This window comes from Cetorhinus maximus, chromosome 10 (genome assembly GCF_964194155.1).
Source record: "Cetorhinus maximus chromosome 10, sCetMax3.hap1.1, whole genome shotgun sequence".
NCBI classification, from domain to species: Eukaryota; Metazoa; Chordata; class Chondrichthyes; order Lamniformes; family Cetorhinidae; genus Cetorhinus; species Cetorhinus maximus.
Window position 1 is genome coordinate 100,292,857 of NC_135888.1, and position 15,403 is coordinate 100,308,259.

At 39.0% G+C, this 15,403-nt stretch overlaps 1 protein-coding gene across 1 annotated transcript in view; it reads right to left on the minus strand.

Annotated features, from left to right (window-relative positions):
• Nucleotides 1–469: 469 nt before the first annotated feature.
• spock1 (SPARC (osteonectin), cwcv and kazal like domains proteoglycan 1) overlaps nt 470–15,403 on the minus strand; it is a 561,184-nt gene continuing 546,250 nt past the window's right edge. Inside the window, exons 9-12 of the mRNA XM_078550892.1 lie at nt 11,565–11,786; nt 6,848–6,910; nt 3,080–3,217; nt 470–1,708 (exon numbers count right to left, since the gene is read on the minus strand). Of these exons, the coding sequence (XP_078407018.1) occupies nt 1,527–1,708; nt 3,080–3,217; nt 6,848–6,910; nt 11,565–11,786 (605 nt within the window). The 3' untranslated portion in view covers nt 470–1,526. The remainder of the gene's footprint in view (nt 1,709–3,079; nt 3,218–6,847; nt 6,911–11,564; nt 11,787–15,403) is intronic.

Sequence of the window (15,403 nt, forward strand, 5' to 3'; positions counted from 1 at the left end):
TGGTTGTCACTTAAATCAGAGGGGCATGCATGTACTTGCAGAGCAGATACATAGGGCAATGGAAAAAGATTTAAACTAATTTGCAGGGTGTAAAAGGAAAATTGACACTGTAAGTCAAAAAAGTGAGAAAAACAGGACATATGGGCATGGTAGGGGTAGTTATGCAATTATGAGGTCAATAATTCTGAAATAGAATGCTTTCGAAGAGTAATCCAGAATGTAGGGAAGGCTCCTTGAGTGTAAATGTAAAAAAGAATCGTAATATTTGCAAAGAGTGCCAAGGTATGGTCAAAATTCTTCACAAGTAACTTCAATGGACAGTGTCCAATTTCCCAATTGCTTCCACCTTAATGCGTTGCTCTTAGCAAATTGTGCTTTTTAAATAGTGGCACACATCATCAGGGGCAAATGGAAAGACGAAATTCCTGAAATGTAGCACAGGTAATGTCATATTGCCCTAATTGCGTGACTTGCAGGTGTCTGCCTCTGTAAGGGTGGAAACTTCTTCAGCCCACCATGATACTGAATGGAATTTCTGCCAAGTTCCTCTCCAGATGTTCCTGGCTCAGCAAAGGTGAACATTTTGACTAACTCTCTCACAATCTGGGAATTTGAGGGAAACATATTTTGACTATTAACTTGCTTATGCTCGAAGGGCAGCATTAACTTTTTTAGCATTGTTAGCAATGGTACAACATTTTAGTTGCATCTTAGAGCTGTGCCAAAATACACTTCTGTGCAAATGCAAAGAAAATTTATACACACTGCACTGTTTCAAAGGAGCTCTGAAGTGATTTATGAATATTACCTCAGCCACTGAGTGGAATAGCATGGAAACAGATTGGTTGCTGCATACTCTGACATGCTATTAATAGTCAGGTCTTACTGTCATGCAGTTTGAAACAAAGTCACAATTCCTTCATTAACTAGTGATACTTGGTGCTACAGTGTTCCAGTTACTATGGTGAAGTTTAATATTAAATGATGACATGCAGAAATGCAAGACAAATGTATATAAAGATATGTAAAAATGTAAATAAGATGTACATAATATCCAACACAAGTAAAGTATTTTTGTATAGTGATGTTAAGGTAAGTTAATTTCTTTTGAGATCTTTTCATTCTCTGCCTAAGAATTGATGTTAAGAAAGCTCCATAGTTTATATTTCAACTCTGTTTGGAAAAGCAGTGAATGTTAAGGGTTAGTTAAGCTGTGTGGATTCAGAATGAGACTAGTTAATTTGTACTGCTCATATCCAAGAGACTTGTTATAAATCTGAATAACTTATTTCCTGAACTTTCTTACTGTGCAGAAACACATTTCAAAATGTATTTTGCTACTGAACATGCTCAACAGATGAACTAAATGGTCCCAGTGAGATCGACATTTTATTATCTACAAGTTATTTTTGTTTATTTTATCTCAGATGCAACATTTCCTCAGTACCACAGACAAACTGAGATAAGAATGAACTTGAGCAGTGTGCAAAATATGACAGTTCTGGGTAGTGATGCAGTAAATGCAACTACCAAATATAGCCAATATCATCATCTTTGTCATCTTCGCTATCTTCATCATCTTCATTGCCTCCGCCCTCAGGTGCTTTCTCTTCCTCTTCATTTTGTATTTCTCTCTCGTCATCCTGGTCATCAGACAAAACATGGAACCCACCACTGCCAAAATCACCAGAAGTCTCCTGATCTTCTTCTGAAAGTAAAAGATTAGATCATTAAGAGATCGCCTTTCAATAAAAAATATTTACCCACCATGTTTAATAGTTATATTAAATTCAGTTGAAATTATTATTTTGGAGGATATGTTATTTAATGCTAAAAGTGACAGGTATCAATATTGGGAACTTAAACTTACAAAGAACGGGACTGAAATTGAACAGGCTTGTTTAACATGTGGCATTAAAACTAAATGCCAGTAGACTCCCATCTGTATTAGAAAGATTGAAACTCAGATCTTAAAGATTGAAGAGCATTTTCTGATGTGCATAATATGAAAAAATATGCTTGGCTAAGCTGAATAGAAAACAACTATATTGTAAACCATGTTAATGTCGAAATTGTGCTGCAATAGAATACATGCTTTAAATTGGTAATTCAGCACAGCTTTCCCCAATTGGGGAAGGGTTAGCAAATTGTTGCAAGAGTATATAAGCCAGTTCATTCAGGCGGGGGAAAACTAGGAGAGTTATTTTGCTTTCTTGGAAATAAACCTGGTTTAAGGTACAGGTGAACTTCAGACTCATTCTTCCTCAACATACAATTATTGGAATTAACCAAACCATAGGTAATTTATTGCTTGCAAAATAATCTACCTGGTTACATGACTCTTGTTTAAATTTGTTTCTTGCTATCCCACTAATGTTTGAGTTATGAAGTTGGTGGTATTAGTGGAGAAATGCTTAATATGATTAATTATACTATTTTATCAATTATATGGAAGATACTTTAAATGGGTTAATACCTTTTGAAAAATGGTTCAGAAATGTTATGGGCATGTTAAGTTTTTAATCCTTTAATATCAGAAACATTAATTTCTTGAACTTGGTTGGAAAATAAATCATTAAGATCTATTTCAGAAGATGGCTGCCTGCATCATTGTGACCTTCTGCTTTTGGAGCTAGGATGTGATGTGTTTCTTTGTATTTTACATAAGAAGAAGTCCATTCAGGTTCAAAGCATGAGGCTTGCCATCTTTCTCTTTAGTATTAATCATATCATAACCTATAATTCAGAAATATCAAACTCTTCAAAGGTTGGTGTGACTAAACTGATTCATTCGTTCTGTAAGCAATGACATCATACCTGATAAATGGGAACCCTGACCTTCAAGGAGGGCTGATATCTCCTACCAAAGTCATCAAAAGATTCATGCTACAGATTGTTTCCTTGCCTGTATCTAGTGAAGGGTTTTAATAATACTTCCCCTGTTATTTGCTGTCCCAGAAATAAACAGCTTAACCTGTATCTAGTGAAGGATTTTAATAATACTTTGTTCCCCTTTTATTTGCTCTCCCAGAAATAAACAGCTGAAAAGTGAACAATGTCCTTATTTGGCTGGCCTTACCACAGATTGGAGTCCCTTCTATCCGTGAACCTGCTATTTCATTTCCATATTTGTCAACACACCAGCACTGCCCAGTGCTACTGTGACACTGGGCTGGTTTGTAATATCCATCCTCATTGCACCTTGGTATAAAAATACCTACATCAAGCCAAAAATAAAAAGAAAAGTTGTGATAAAATGTTTAGCTTGAAGTTTCCAAAATTATGCATTGGTTCGACTAATGCCTTAGCACACAACACTTTGCATTCAGTGCCTTTCACATAACAAACCTCCCCAATGCTACTTTGCAGGGAGAGGCAAAATACTCAGCAGGGGAAGTTAGAGAAAGTAATCAAAGGCACAATCAAAGAAGTTAGAAATCTTTTGAATTCCATAGAGTAGGAGCATGGTGACTGAAGGTTCTGCCATCAATGATGGAGTGGGGAGCCTGGAGGTGGTGTGGGTGGCCATACATAAGTAGATCAGAGTCTGGAGAGAAGAGGTGTGGGCTGGGACATAGAGCTGTAGAAGATCATAAGGATAGGGCTGAGTGTGGTCATGCAGGGATTCAAACAGCAGATGAGGGTTTAAAGTCAGCAGTGTGGGCAGTGGATGCTGCAGCCTGCAGCATTCTAGGTGTAAAAGCAAAGTACTGTGGATGCTGGACATCAGAAATAAAAACGGAAAATGCTGGAAATATATAGTCAGTCAGATAGGATCTGTGGAAAGAGATACAGAGTTAGCGCTTCAGGTTGATGACCTTTTATTAGAGTTCTGATTACAGATCACTGACCTGAAATGTTAATTTCTTTTTCTCTCTCCACAGATGCTGTCTGACCTGAGTATTTCCTGCATTTTCTGTTTTTATTTCAGAGTTTTAGATGAGTTTGCGGTTGGTGAAGGTTGAATGGAGGAGCTTAGTGAGGAGAGTATTGAAGAATGTGTACATAAGGGTTTGAGTGGTGGTGAGATACAGGCAAGCAATAGTTCAGGCATGGAAGTAAACTTTCTTGGCTAGGACAGTTTGCCAAAGTTAAGCATATTTCAAGGTTGAGCAGGTCACTGAGGTTGCACACCTGTTGGCTCAGTCTGAACAAACAGCCGATGAAGGAGACATAGTCAGTTTCTGAGATTCAGGATGCCTTCAGTCTCGCAAATGTTGAGTAGAAGAAAGATTTGGCTCTTCCCAAACACCATGAAGGCAGTCAGACAGCACGACAAGTCTTCAATTGAGAGTTAAGGCAGACAGATGGAGTTGGGTGTCATCAGCATACCATGGAAGCCTACGCTATATTTAAAGATGGTATCAAGGAATGATTGCACATAGATAAGGAATAGGGGAGGTAAACAATGAAACCCAAGGAACAGGAGAGCAAGAGGATATGGGGCACATCTGAGGTGTGGGCATGGGATGAAAAGTTTGAATGAGTTGGGTTGACTATACTGGGAGAGGAACACAGGGAGGGAAGTGCCATGGAGATGGGCAATGGAGGAGAGGTAATAGAAAAGCCCAGTGAGTAATAGAGGGATGGGATGTGATCAACTGAATGGAGGGCCACAGTATAGCAGAGGACGATGAGGAACAATAAAATGCTACAGTTGTTGGTAACTTTGACAAGGATGTTCTCAGTATCATAATTGAAATGACAATCAGACTGGACAGAGGCAAGAAGAGATTAACTGGAATGGATCTAGGGGAATGCAGGATCTTGGAGAAGAAAGGGAGGCTTGACTGAGTGGGATTTGAGAGGACAGTTTTAATGATAGCAGTTTTAAAGAGAGAAAATGAGGAAATAGACGTTAGCGAGTATTGAGCCAAGGAATTGTAATTGAATACAAGAGCTTGGTCAGAAGATCAAAGGACCAGTTAGTTTCTTACATAGTTAGGCCCCTTTTGTACTGCTTCAATTGAGAAAAGATTTATTTAATAACAATGAGTGTCTTTATTCATAATTTTCTCCCCTCAATTTCTTTCCTAGGGATGTATACTCATTATGGGTAATGGTTCCATGATGCTAAGCTGCCATTATGCACGTGTGAGCCTTCACAGGAAGTGACAAAGCTTTGTAACTGTATGAGGCGTCACAGTCAAACACAATCCTGCCCCCAGTTTACATCCACGTATGCGCACTTCCCAGGGTCAGTGTATTGTGATCAGAAGTGGGAAAGCTAATTAACTGTACCCTCCCTAACCCTAGGGTGTTATGGAAATTAGTAATGGCTCTTGCACCATCTAATTGTGATCAGCTAACTAAATACAGACCGAGACCATAGTCTGGATGGTTCAAGTGCTTGCTGGATAAGTCGTCAAGCCATAACTTTGACTGCCAAGGGCAAAAACTCAGTTTTTTTGATCAGAAAGCTATGATATGAACTTAGTCAATTTCAGACAAAGTCATCTGAACCCTAAAGAAAATGCTGCTATATGTATGCTCAATATGCAAGTATTACTCTGCATATGAGAAGTGATTTTCTATATTTCATGGGAAATGTAATTTGTGTGCAGTAAGAAGCTCTCTTGCAAATGTATAATTAATATGCCTGTATAAATATCTTCATAGTCACATTCTGTGGTTGGCGCTACAACGATTTTGTTTTGCAAAAATAATGCGTTTTTGCTAAGTGTGTTGGAGAGACGTATCCAATCTATACATTGCACATATGCAGATCTCTCATGGTCAAACAAAGATGTTCTCACTTGTCTAACGGTCTACTTTAAATTCAGATTTTAAATTAAGGAAGAACAGAATCTTTCATCTTCTGATTCCCAATACAGATCTGAATAAGCGCAGTTTTTTTTATTAAAGGGAGTAATAGACCATCAGTGTGGTGAATAGTGCCTTGGTAAGTGCAGCAGGCAAAAATCCCATTTTATATTGTGGAGCTCCTGATATTTTTCTTTAATTTTTGCTGTGGATGCAATATGAGTAGAGGAGTTATCCACTACTTTGAATTGTATAATTTTGCTTTGTTTCAGTGATATGATAAAATTTATATCTGACACATTGCAGGGATATATTTGGATTATTTATTTCTATAAATGGGTGTAGGCATGCATTTAAACTATATGTAGATAAACAATAATTTTATTGTACATTTCTAATCACATACCAATATATCATGTGTAGTGCTAATTACTTTGATTTGGTGTTTATTGAATGCTGAGTCCATATCCTCCTGTCCATGGTCCTTTCCATCTTTGTATCCCATGTTTATTGTTCATCTTACAGTTGATCCTTCTGCCTGAAAATCAAACCCAATCCACTACCTACCTGTCTGTCCATTTGACAGTACCTGCTTACTAGCTTGAAGAGTGAACATGTGTGTTTGTGTGCGAGCACACAGAGGGAAGGGGAAGAACCAGAAATAGAGATAAATACATGGCATTCTCAGCTATTTATGATTTCCAATGCAACTGCAGAATTTTTAAATGTTCACATTCCCACATTTGGAACAAAGACAGAAGTATCGCACTACAGTATTGTGAAGTTGAAGAAAAGTTCAACAATGTGAACAGGATAATCATGAAATATTCATTCCAATAACTGGGTTGTTCCAGTATTGAATCTTGTTCATTTCATCCACACAGTAAAAATAAGGCAGAATAATAATAAAGTTGGAAATTAATGGTGTATGTTCTTCCCTTTTGAAAACACTTTCAGCTTATCTCATCCTAAAAGAATCACAATAATATCAAGATTTATTTATTTTTTTATAGATTTTCAAATTACACATCATTGAACTCTAATGAATCATACTATGCAGTCTTCATCACATTACAATGCTTACCTAAAAGATGTTTCCCTCTGCTCTGCCTTTGAATTTTATTAATTTCAGCTTGGCATGGAAGACCTGAAATAAAATTTAATGGATAGTAGTTCCCAATGGGCCAGGAATGATATCTTCAATGACCAACCTATGTATAAACATTACTGCATTTCATTTTACATTTGAGATTCAAAGCTGGACGTTTTCACACAAAGCAGGGAACAGCATTCAATTAAAACGCTTAAAAAAATAAATTACATTTTTTGACAAATTTCAATACTTCTAGAAAGGTCAATGGATGTGTTATGGTGGCAGATGTTACCTCTCCTGAAAATTTGCATAAAGCCATAAATCACTGGGAGTAAAGTTATGATCTTGTACAGTTTGAATCTGAGCATTTAAAATCAACTGTCAGTGTCCATTATGAAGCTGTGATTACACAAACTACACTCTAATGATGGCCAGTTGAACTTTTATTGTTATGATAGTTAGAAGCACAATTAGGTGATGCTTAATAACTCATTAATCAAAAATAAATTTGCCAAACAAAAATGGAAACCATCAAGGCCAATATATTTGGGCTTGACAATATTTAAGAGAATACCCAATATAGCTTGACTATAATCAAGAGGCTTTAAAATTGTGTAGCTAATTTCTGCACCTGTTAGAACAAAGGACGGGATTTTCCGGCCCCTAAACCGGCGGGCATCATCGCGGACGGGATGGGAAAATTTGGAGAGCTGTTAAAAGTCAATGGCTCTCCAAATTTTCCTATCCCACCCATGACAATGCTCACCGGTGTCGGGGCCAGAAAATCCCACCCAAAGCTTAGAATAGACAATGTGGATTTTGCACTATTTGTTCAGGATTTGGGTTACTTCAATCTTGATGTAATTTTTCAAAATATAACATAACTATATCACTTTTGCTTAAAAAAAAATGTGCATGTTAAAATCACTTTACTATGCCTTGTCTTGGTGTGACTATGATGTTTAACTATTTTAGTATCTCAGGGCAAATGTTTGGAAAACTACTTTAAGACAAAGCAGCCTGCTTGATAGGCACCCCACTTTAAACATTCACTCCCTCCATCACCGACGCACAGTGGCAGCAGTGTGTGCTATCTACAAGATGAACTGTAGCAATTCACCTAGGCTCCTTCGCCAGCACCTTCCAAACCCATGACCTCTATTGCCTAGAAAGACAAGGGCAGCAGATGCATGGGAACACCACCTGCAAGTTCCCCTCCAAGCCACACACCATCCTGACTTGGAACTATATCGCTGTTCCTTCAGTGTCGCTGCGTCAAAATCCTGGAACTCCCTCCCTAATAGCATTATGGGTGTATCTACACCGCATGGACTGCAGCAGTTCAAGAAGGTGGCTCACTACCACCTTCTCAAGAGCAATTGGAGATGGGCAGTAAATGCTGGCTTAGCCAGCGATGTCCACAAATAAAAAAACTTAAAGTAATAACTGCTGCTTTTATCTCAATTACAAGCCCACAGACTTATTACACACATAGCTGCCTCATGCTTCTTCTTATTCACTTCCTGCATAAAGTCTAACTCAGAATCTCTGCGTTGCACTCCAGATCCCCTGCCATAGGTTAAGTGGAATATTGGTGGAACCCCAGGATTATACCGTAGAGGGTCATTTTTAACCATTTACATTTTTTCACCAGGACTCTGCCAATCAACTGCCTGCGAACCCCTGTGGAAATTACAGGCATCTGTCCCTTTTCTCTCATTGTTCTGCCTTCATTGCATCATTTTTGAAGAGGCAAATTTCTTGCCACAGCATTTTTCTTTAGGCAATGTTTTCTCTCTACACTAGTTACCAGAGCCCTTGAGTTTATGCGGCCTCTACTGTCACCTCTTCTCTCTCAATTATAGGATTGCTTGCCCTCATCTTCCATCCCACTACCCTCACCATTTGCCAGGTCATGTTCAGCGATGCACCTGCATCTTAACCAAGGCACTTTCACATGCAACCATGGCAGTTGCTATACTTGTCTACTCACCTTGTCACACACCACTTCCCAGGGCCTCAAATGCTGTGTGACAGCAATTTACAAAAGGTTGTTCCAATCTAGTTTATTGAATTTACTGCTTAGAGTGTGATCTCTTCTACAGTGGGGAGATCAAATGCAGATGAGGTAACCATTTCTCTGATTTCCATTGTCTGCAAGCATGTCCCTGACCTCCACAAACCAGATTCCGACTTCCCATTCTCATTGATTTTCCTCATGCTGTTCCAACTAAACTCGGTTTAGCTGCCAGAATATTATTTCATTACCTCCTGTGCACTCTACCATACCTAATTTTAGTGACTTCAGACATTAGCTATATCCTCGATTTTCTTTTCATCAAAGGATGTTGGTGATGTGGAGGGAATGTGTCAGCATCTGGGGTGATGTTGTGGGTGTAGACTTTTTGTCAGAACATGATTTGGGAAGGATTCTTCTGCATAGGGCCTGAGTCCCCTCCAATTATGGCACAACAATGGACCTAACAGACCACCCAACGATGGAACAGTACAAATAGCAGGAAATATGGTGCAATGTCAATCTTGTTGCCTGGCAACATATAGATGAGTACCTTTGACCTCTTCGTGTGTGTGTGTGTCCCCATAATGTCAAGTCCAAGTTTAGATGTTCATTCAGACTAAAGTTGAAACTGAGTTCGCTTGATCAATGGTCTAACACCAAGTTTCTCGGTTACTAAAATGTGTTTAAAAAGATAAATATTACAATAATTACAATGAAAAGCTGGAGAATGAATGACCATGACAGGAGTTCTCTGTGACTAACAGCTGCAAGTGTAGAAAAGATTACTGGACCTTGTTGGTAGAACTATGTTTTACAGAGACAACGATAATTCAACAATAGATTTTGGTGAAAGAATCATTTACATGACATAAGACATTTAACACGGTTATATCTCGATACCTTTCCAGTCTCATTGAATCAATGCATCTCAGCCTCCTTCTACCCAGGCATTTTACTTTAGATCCACTTTTTGCCTTCGATCCTTTTCTTCTCGTTTCATCTCCTGCTGCATTATTGATGCCTTTGATGTCTTTACATACACCCCAGGGCTGTACCTGTTCTCTCCGCTAGCCTCCTCATGTATCTTTAAGCTTTTCCTCTCCAAAGATGATTGCCATGCCCTCCTGTAGATTTTCCGAATACCAAGGCTGAATTTTGTGCAGGTGGCAGAAGTCCTGCTGTCGGAGCCGAAAATGTGACGTAAGCCGCATCGGCTGGCAGTGGGACCCAGGGAGGGACATTCCTGCTGGTGGTCAATTAAGTTCTGCCAGGGCGACCATCCAATTAAGGAAGGTGGCCCAGCCCTGAGAGTCTCTGGCCCAAGGAGAGGAATGGCAGCTCAGCAGCGCCACTGCTGTGGTGGTCATTGTGGAGGCTGCTGGGAGAGGGCGTCTCAATGGCAGAGGCGCGCTTGAAGAGGGGTAGGTGGAATTAAGAGACACTGGGGCCAGGCAAGGAGGCCACAGTGATTGGGGGCGGGTGGAGGAGCGTGATCATGGTGTACAGGCGGTATTGTCACCGCCAGGGGTGCCCATTGTCACTGGTGAGGCCCCTTCTGTGGGCCATGGAGTGGGCCCAAAGAGGAGTGCTCCACCCTGAAGCTGAGAAACTGTCAGGTTTCAATGGGCAGTCTCCCTATGTGGCGATGGTCACCTCCACGCCACTCCCCCCTGCCCCCACCACCCGCAATGCAGCCAAAATGCCTACCAAGGCAGGAAATGGCCCTTAATCGGCAACTTAAGTGGTTCAATTAGCTGTCAGGTGGGTGGTTAATCTGCTAATGCTCCTGCCACTAGCAAAATAGCATGGCAGCTGGAAGATGTCAGGTAGCCCGCCCCTCTCCCTTGTCCCTCCGACCCCTTTTCACACCATTTTGTCAGCCTTCCTGGTTGTCAGCCTGTCCCCAAAGGGCATAATTTGGCCCTGATTTCACTTTATCTTGCACTGTTATAGTGTAACCTGTCTATTTGGAGACGAAGCAATCTTGATGAAGCAGCACATATGAATGCAGACTGAGAAGCTGGGCATGGTTACCAATTGCCTAAAGTTACAGATGCAGCAGGCTATGCTTTTATGTACAATGCTGCATTTACTACAGAAAAATGCTACCTCTCGTACCTAGCAAGTACTCTTGCAACTTCCATATCCAAATATAGTTGGGTTAGCAATGCAGGCATCATCACTGTTTGCTTCCAATTAAACACAACAAACACCAGCTGCTACCATGCCTGTTTCATAACAATGCAATTTTTTTAAAGCCCACTATCCCTACAACTCACGGAAAATACACTGGCAGAAATAAAACTGCCCAACTAGAAATGCAACGTGTAATGCAATGTACATTTTCTTTGAGAAACAGTTAACATTTCAGGTCCAATATGACTGTCTTTCGGAACTATTTCTTCAATTCTGAAGAAGAGTCATATTGGACTCGAAATGTTAACTCCCGCCAGGGTTTTCTGGTCCCACCTGGAGTTAATGGACCTTTAGCTAGTCCGTCAAATTTTCTGTCCTACCACCGACGATTCCCATCGCAGGCAGGACCAGAAAATCCCAATCTCTGTTTCTCTCTCCACAGATGCTGCCAGACCTGTTGCTGAGTTTTTCCTGCACTTTCTCTTTATTTCAGATTTCCAACATCCGCAGTATTTTGCTTGCATTTTCTTGGAGTTCTCTTTACAAACTTACCTCCCTGCCTCTGGAAACAGTAGCACCATTCATTGTTTGAAAGCTTTCCATCTTTAAATGTGTCACAGGAGTTGAAAAGTGGCTTAATGCACTGCTCGTACTTATCAAGGTAAATAGTTCCCAGCTCTGATTGGTCCAGCAAAAGGTCATAGTTCATGTCCAGCTTGTTAAATATCCAGCCCAAAGAATCCTTGCAGATTGGAAGAATGCTGGTGTCAAATCCTACAAAAGAGAACTAAATCAGTTTTTGTGTAGAGTACAAGAGAACTGGTAAGTGTTCAAAATGTAGACTAAAGTCTGAATTCAGGACCAACACGAATAATATTCTGCAATGTTTCATTTTGCCACAACTGAATATAAAAGCACTGGTGCACAAGATGGTTTAGGATCCCAGCAAGCTACATGCTCACAATGGTTTCCAATCATTATTTAACCAAATATTTGCATGTCTTCATTTAATAGTCAGATATTAATAGGATAAGATAAAATGTACTTTATAGCAGCTGTCATTTAAGCAAGCAGTAATTCCATAATGATAATAAATTCCTTAATTTACTTTGCTCTTAGGTGACTATAAAATTCATTAAGTTTTTTTAAAGCTCTTAAATTAATCAAATATTTCCCAGTTGATTACAATTTATTAAAATTATCCAATATGGAGAATAACTTTGGGAAATTTATATTATTAACATGCTTCTTTGAGTTTGCATATTATTATAACATACAATAAAGAGACATTAGCATTATACAAAGTTTGTTTCAAATGTTTGAACAGGTTTGTGAAACATGATTGATGTGATTCAGCTATAACCTTAAGAAATTCAGAAAATGTTTACTACTTTGAGATTGATAAGATCAGCTGTACATAGTCTACAACAAGAATATTACAGCACTTAATCTATAACGATTCAATTGCCACTCATAACAAGAAATGCCAGTGCCATTTCTGCAACATGTAGTAATAGAACACAAAATTATCGTGAATTTTCCTGAACTGTTCCCCCAGAATTATCAATATCATTTTGAAAATTTTCCCAGAATATTTTAAACAATTGTATTACGTTAAGAATTCCAAGACTAGAAGAAATAATTCTTTATATGGCTATCAAATTATTTTCACAATTACAGTATATCAAAGCTCACATTAGGACATCACAACGTTGATTTTAATAAATTAAAATTAAGTTGCAAAAAAATACTTTCCAAAAATGTTTCCCTTGGCTGATTTTATGATTGTTGTGAAAGTGCTTAGAAACATGAGAACAGGCGTAGGCCATTCAGCCCCTTGAATCTGTTCTGCCATTCAGTGAAATCATGGCTCATATGCACCTTAACTCTATCTACCTGCCTTAGCTCCATATCCTTTAATGCTCTTGGCAGGCAAAAATCTATAAATCTCAGATTTAAAATTATTAACTGAGCTAGCACCCACTGCTTTATGCAAAAGTTCCACACCTTTGCTTGAAGGAGTGTTTTCTAATCTCTCTCCTGAATGGCCTGGCTCTGATTTTAAGATTATGTCCCTTTGTCCTATACTCACTGACCAGAGGAAAAAGTTTCCAGCTATCATCAATTCCTTTCAAAATCCTTAAAAAGATCAATTAAATCACACCTGACCCTCTACATCCCAAGAAATACAAGTCTAGTTTGTGTAATCTTTCCTTGTAATCTAACCCTTGGAGCCTGGTAACATTCTGGTGAATCTGTGCTGTACCAGTTTCCAAGGCTAATATATTCTTTCTATGGTGTATTTTTTTCTTTCTAAACAGCATGTTACACAGTACTCCAGATGTGGTCTAACCAGGGCTTTGTACAGCTGTAGCAAAACTTCCTCCCCTTTATATTCTAGCTCTTTTGTTATAAGGGCCAACATTCCATTAGCCTTTTGGATTTCATTTTGTGCTGCCTATTACATTTTGGTAATCTCCCTAAATCTCATTGCACCTCCTCTTCTAGCTTATCATTTAAAAAGTTCTGAGATCTATCCCTTTATAGTCCAAAATGGGTGACATCACATTTACCTGCATTTAAATCTATCTGCCCAGTTTTCTTCATTTACACCAAACTACTGATGACTCTTGGTAATTTTATGCAACTTCTACTTTAAATAATATGCCATCAATCTTTGTGTCTTCAGCAAACTTTTATTGTGTTATCTCACAAATGAGTAAATAAAGTGAACAGTTCCAACACAAATCCTTGTGGGATGCCACTAGACACTTCCATTTAATTAGAGTACATTCCTATTATCATTAGTCTGTCTTCTACCATGTGACCAATCTCCTAAACAAGTCAATTATTTACCTTCATACCATGAGTTGTAAGTTTTAGCTAACATCTTACGTGGAACCTGATTAAATGCCTTCGGGGAATCCATACGAATATATACATTGACTGTCCCCTGCTTACTATTTCAATTGTTTCCTCAAAAATTTCAAGCAGGTTCATTAGACATGTCCTACCCTTTACAAATCCTCATTCTAATCAGCTCAAATTTCTCTAAATGCTGAGTCACTCTGTCCTTAATTATAGATTCCAATAAATTCCCATCAGCAGGTGTTAGATTAACAAGTCAATAATTTCCTGGTTTCTCTCTCTCACCTTTATTAAATAATGGAATTAGATTTGCAATTTTCAAATCTAAAGGGGCAATTCCTGAATCCAGCGAGCTTTAGACAATTATGACTAAAACACCTGTACCTGTGAAACATCTGTAACCTTCACGAAAGAATATGCACTGGTGCTAAAACATCCAACTTTAGACACCTTTACTTAATTTGGAATAAGTATCTCTTAAATATTTGGTCCAGAAGGCATAGATGAAATTGATCTGTGTGAGGGCCAATTAGGGACCAAAAAGGGGAATTATGGAGGCAGAGGGCATAGCTGAGGTATTAAATGACTACTTTGCATCTGTCTTTACCAAGGAAGAAGATGCCACCCAGGCTGTAATTAAAGAGGAAGTAATTCAGACGCTAGAAGGGTTAAAATTGATAAGGAAGAAGTATTGGATAGGCTGTCTGGACATAACATTGATAAGGCAGCTGGACCAGATGGGTTGCATCAAGGATACTAAGTGTGGAAATTGCGGAGGCATTGGCCATAAATTTTCATTCTTCCTTAGACTCCGGGGTGGTCCTGGAGGACTGGAACATTGCAAATGTTACACCCTTGTTCAAAAAAAGGTGTAAAAGTTAAACCCAGCAACTACAGACCGGTCAGTTTAACTTTGGTGGTGGGGAAACTTCTAGAAGCAATAATCCAGTACAAAATTAATAGTCACATGGACAAATGTGGGTTAATTAAGGAAAGCCAGCATGGATTTCTTAAGGGAAAAATCCTGTTTAAGTAACTTGCTGTTTTTTGTTTGAAGAAGCAACAGAGATGGTTGATGAGGGCAATGCAGCTGATGTAATGTACATGGACTTCCAAAAGTCATTTAATACACAACAGATTTATGAGCAAAATTTATAGCTCATGGAATAAAAGCGACAGTAGCAATATGGATACTAAATTGGCTGAGTGACAGGAAACAGAGGGCGGAATTTTCATTGCCCGCTGGCATTGGGCGTCATGGCAGGCGTGAGTGGACAATATAATGGGAAGGCAAAAAAATCTTGTTTCACGCATCCTGAAACCAATTTGCGATCGTCCACTCTGACTATCAATGTTGGGCCGCATTTCTCGCCATCCAACTGAGGGAGCTTCACTGTAATAAATCTGCATATCATTATAAGCCCAGCTTGCCAGAATCATCCCCCCCATGCTGGATCATCTGAGCACGTCGGCCTGCAGAATAACAACATATATAAAGGCATATGCCTGCAAGATGCACTTTG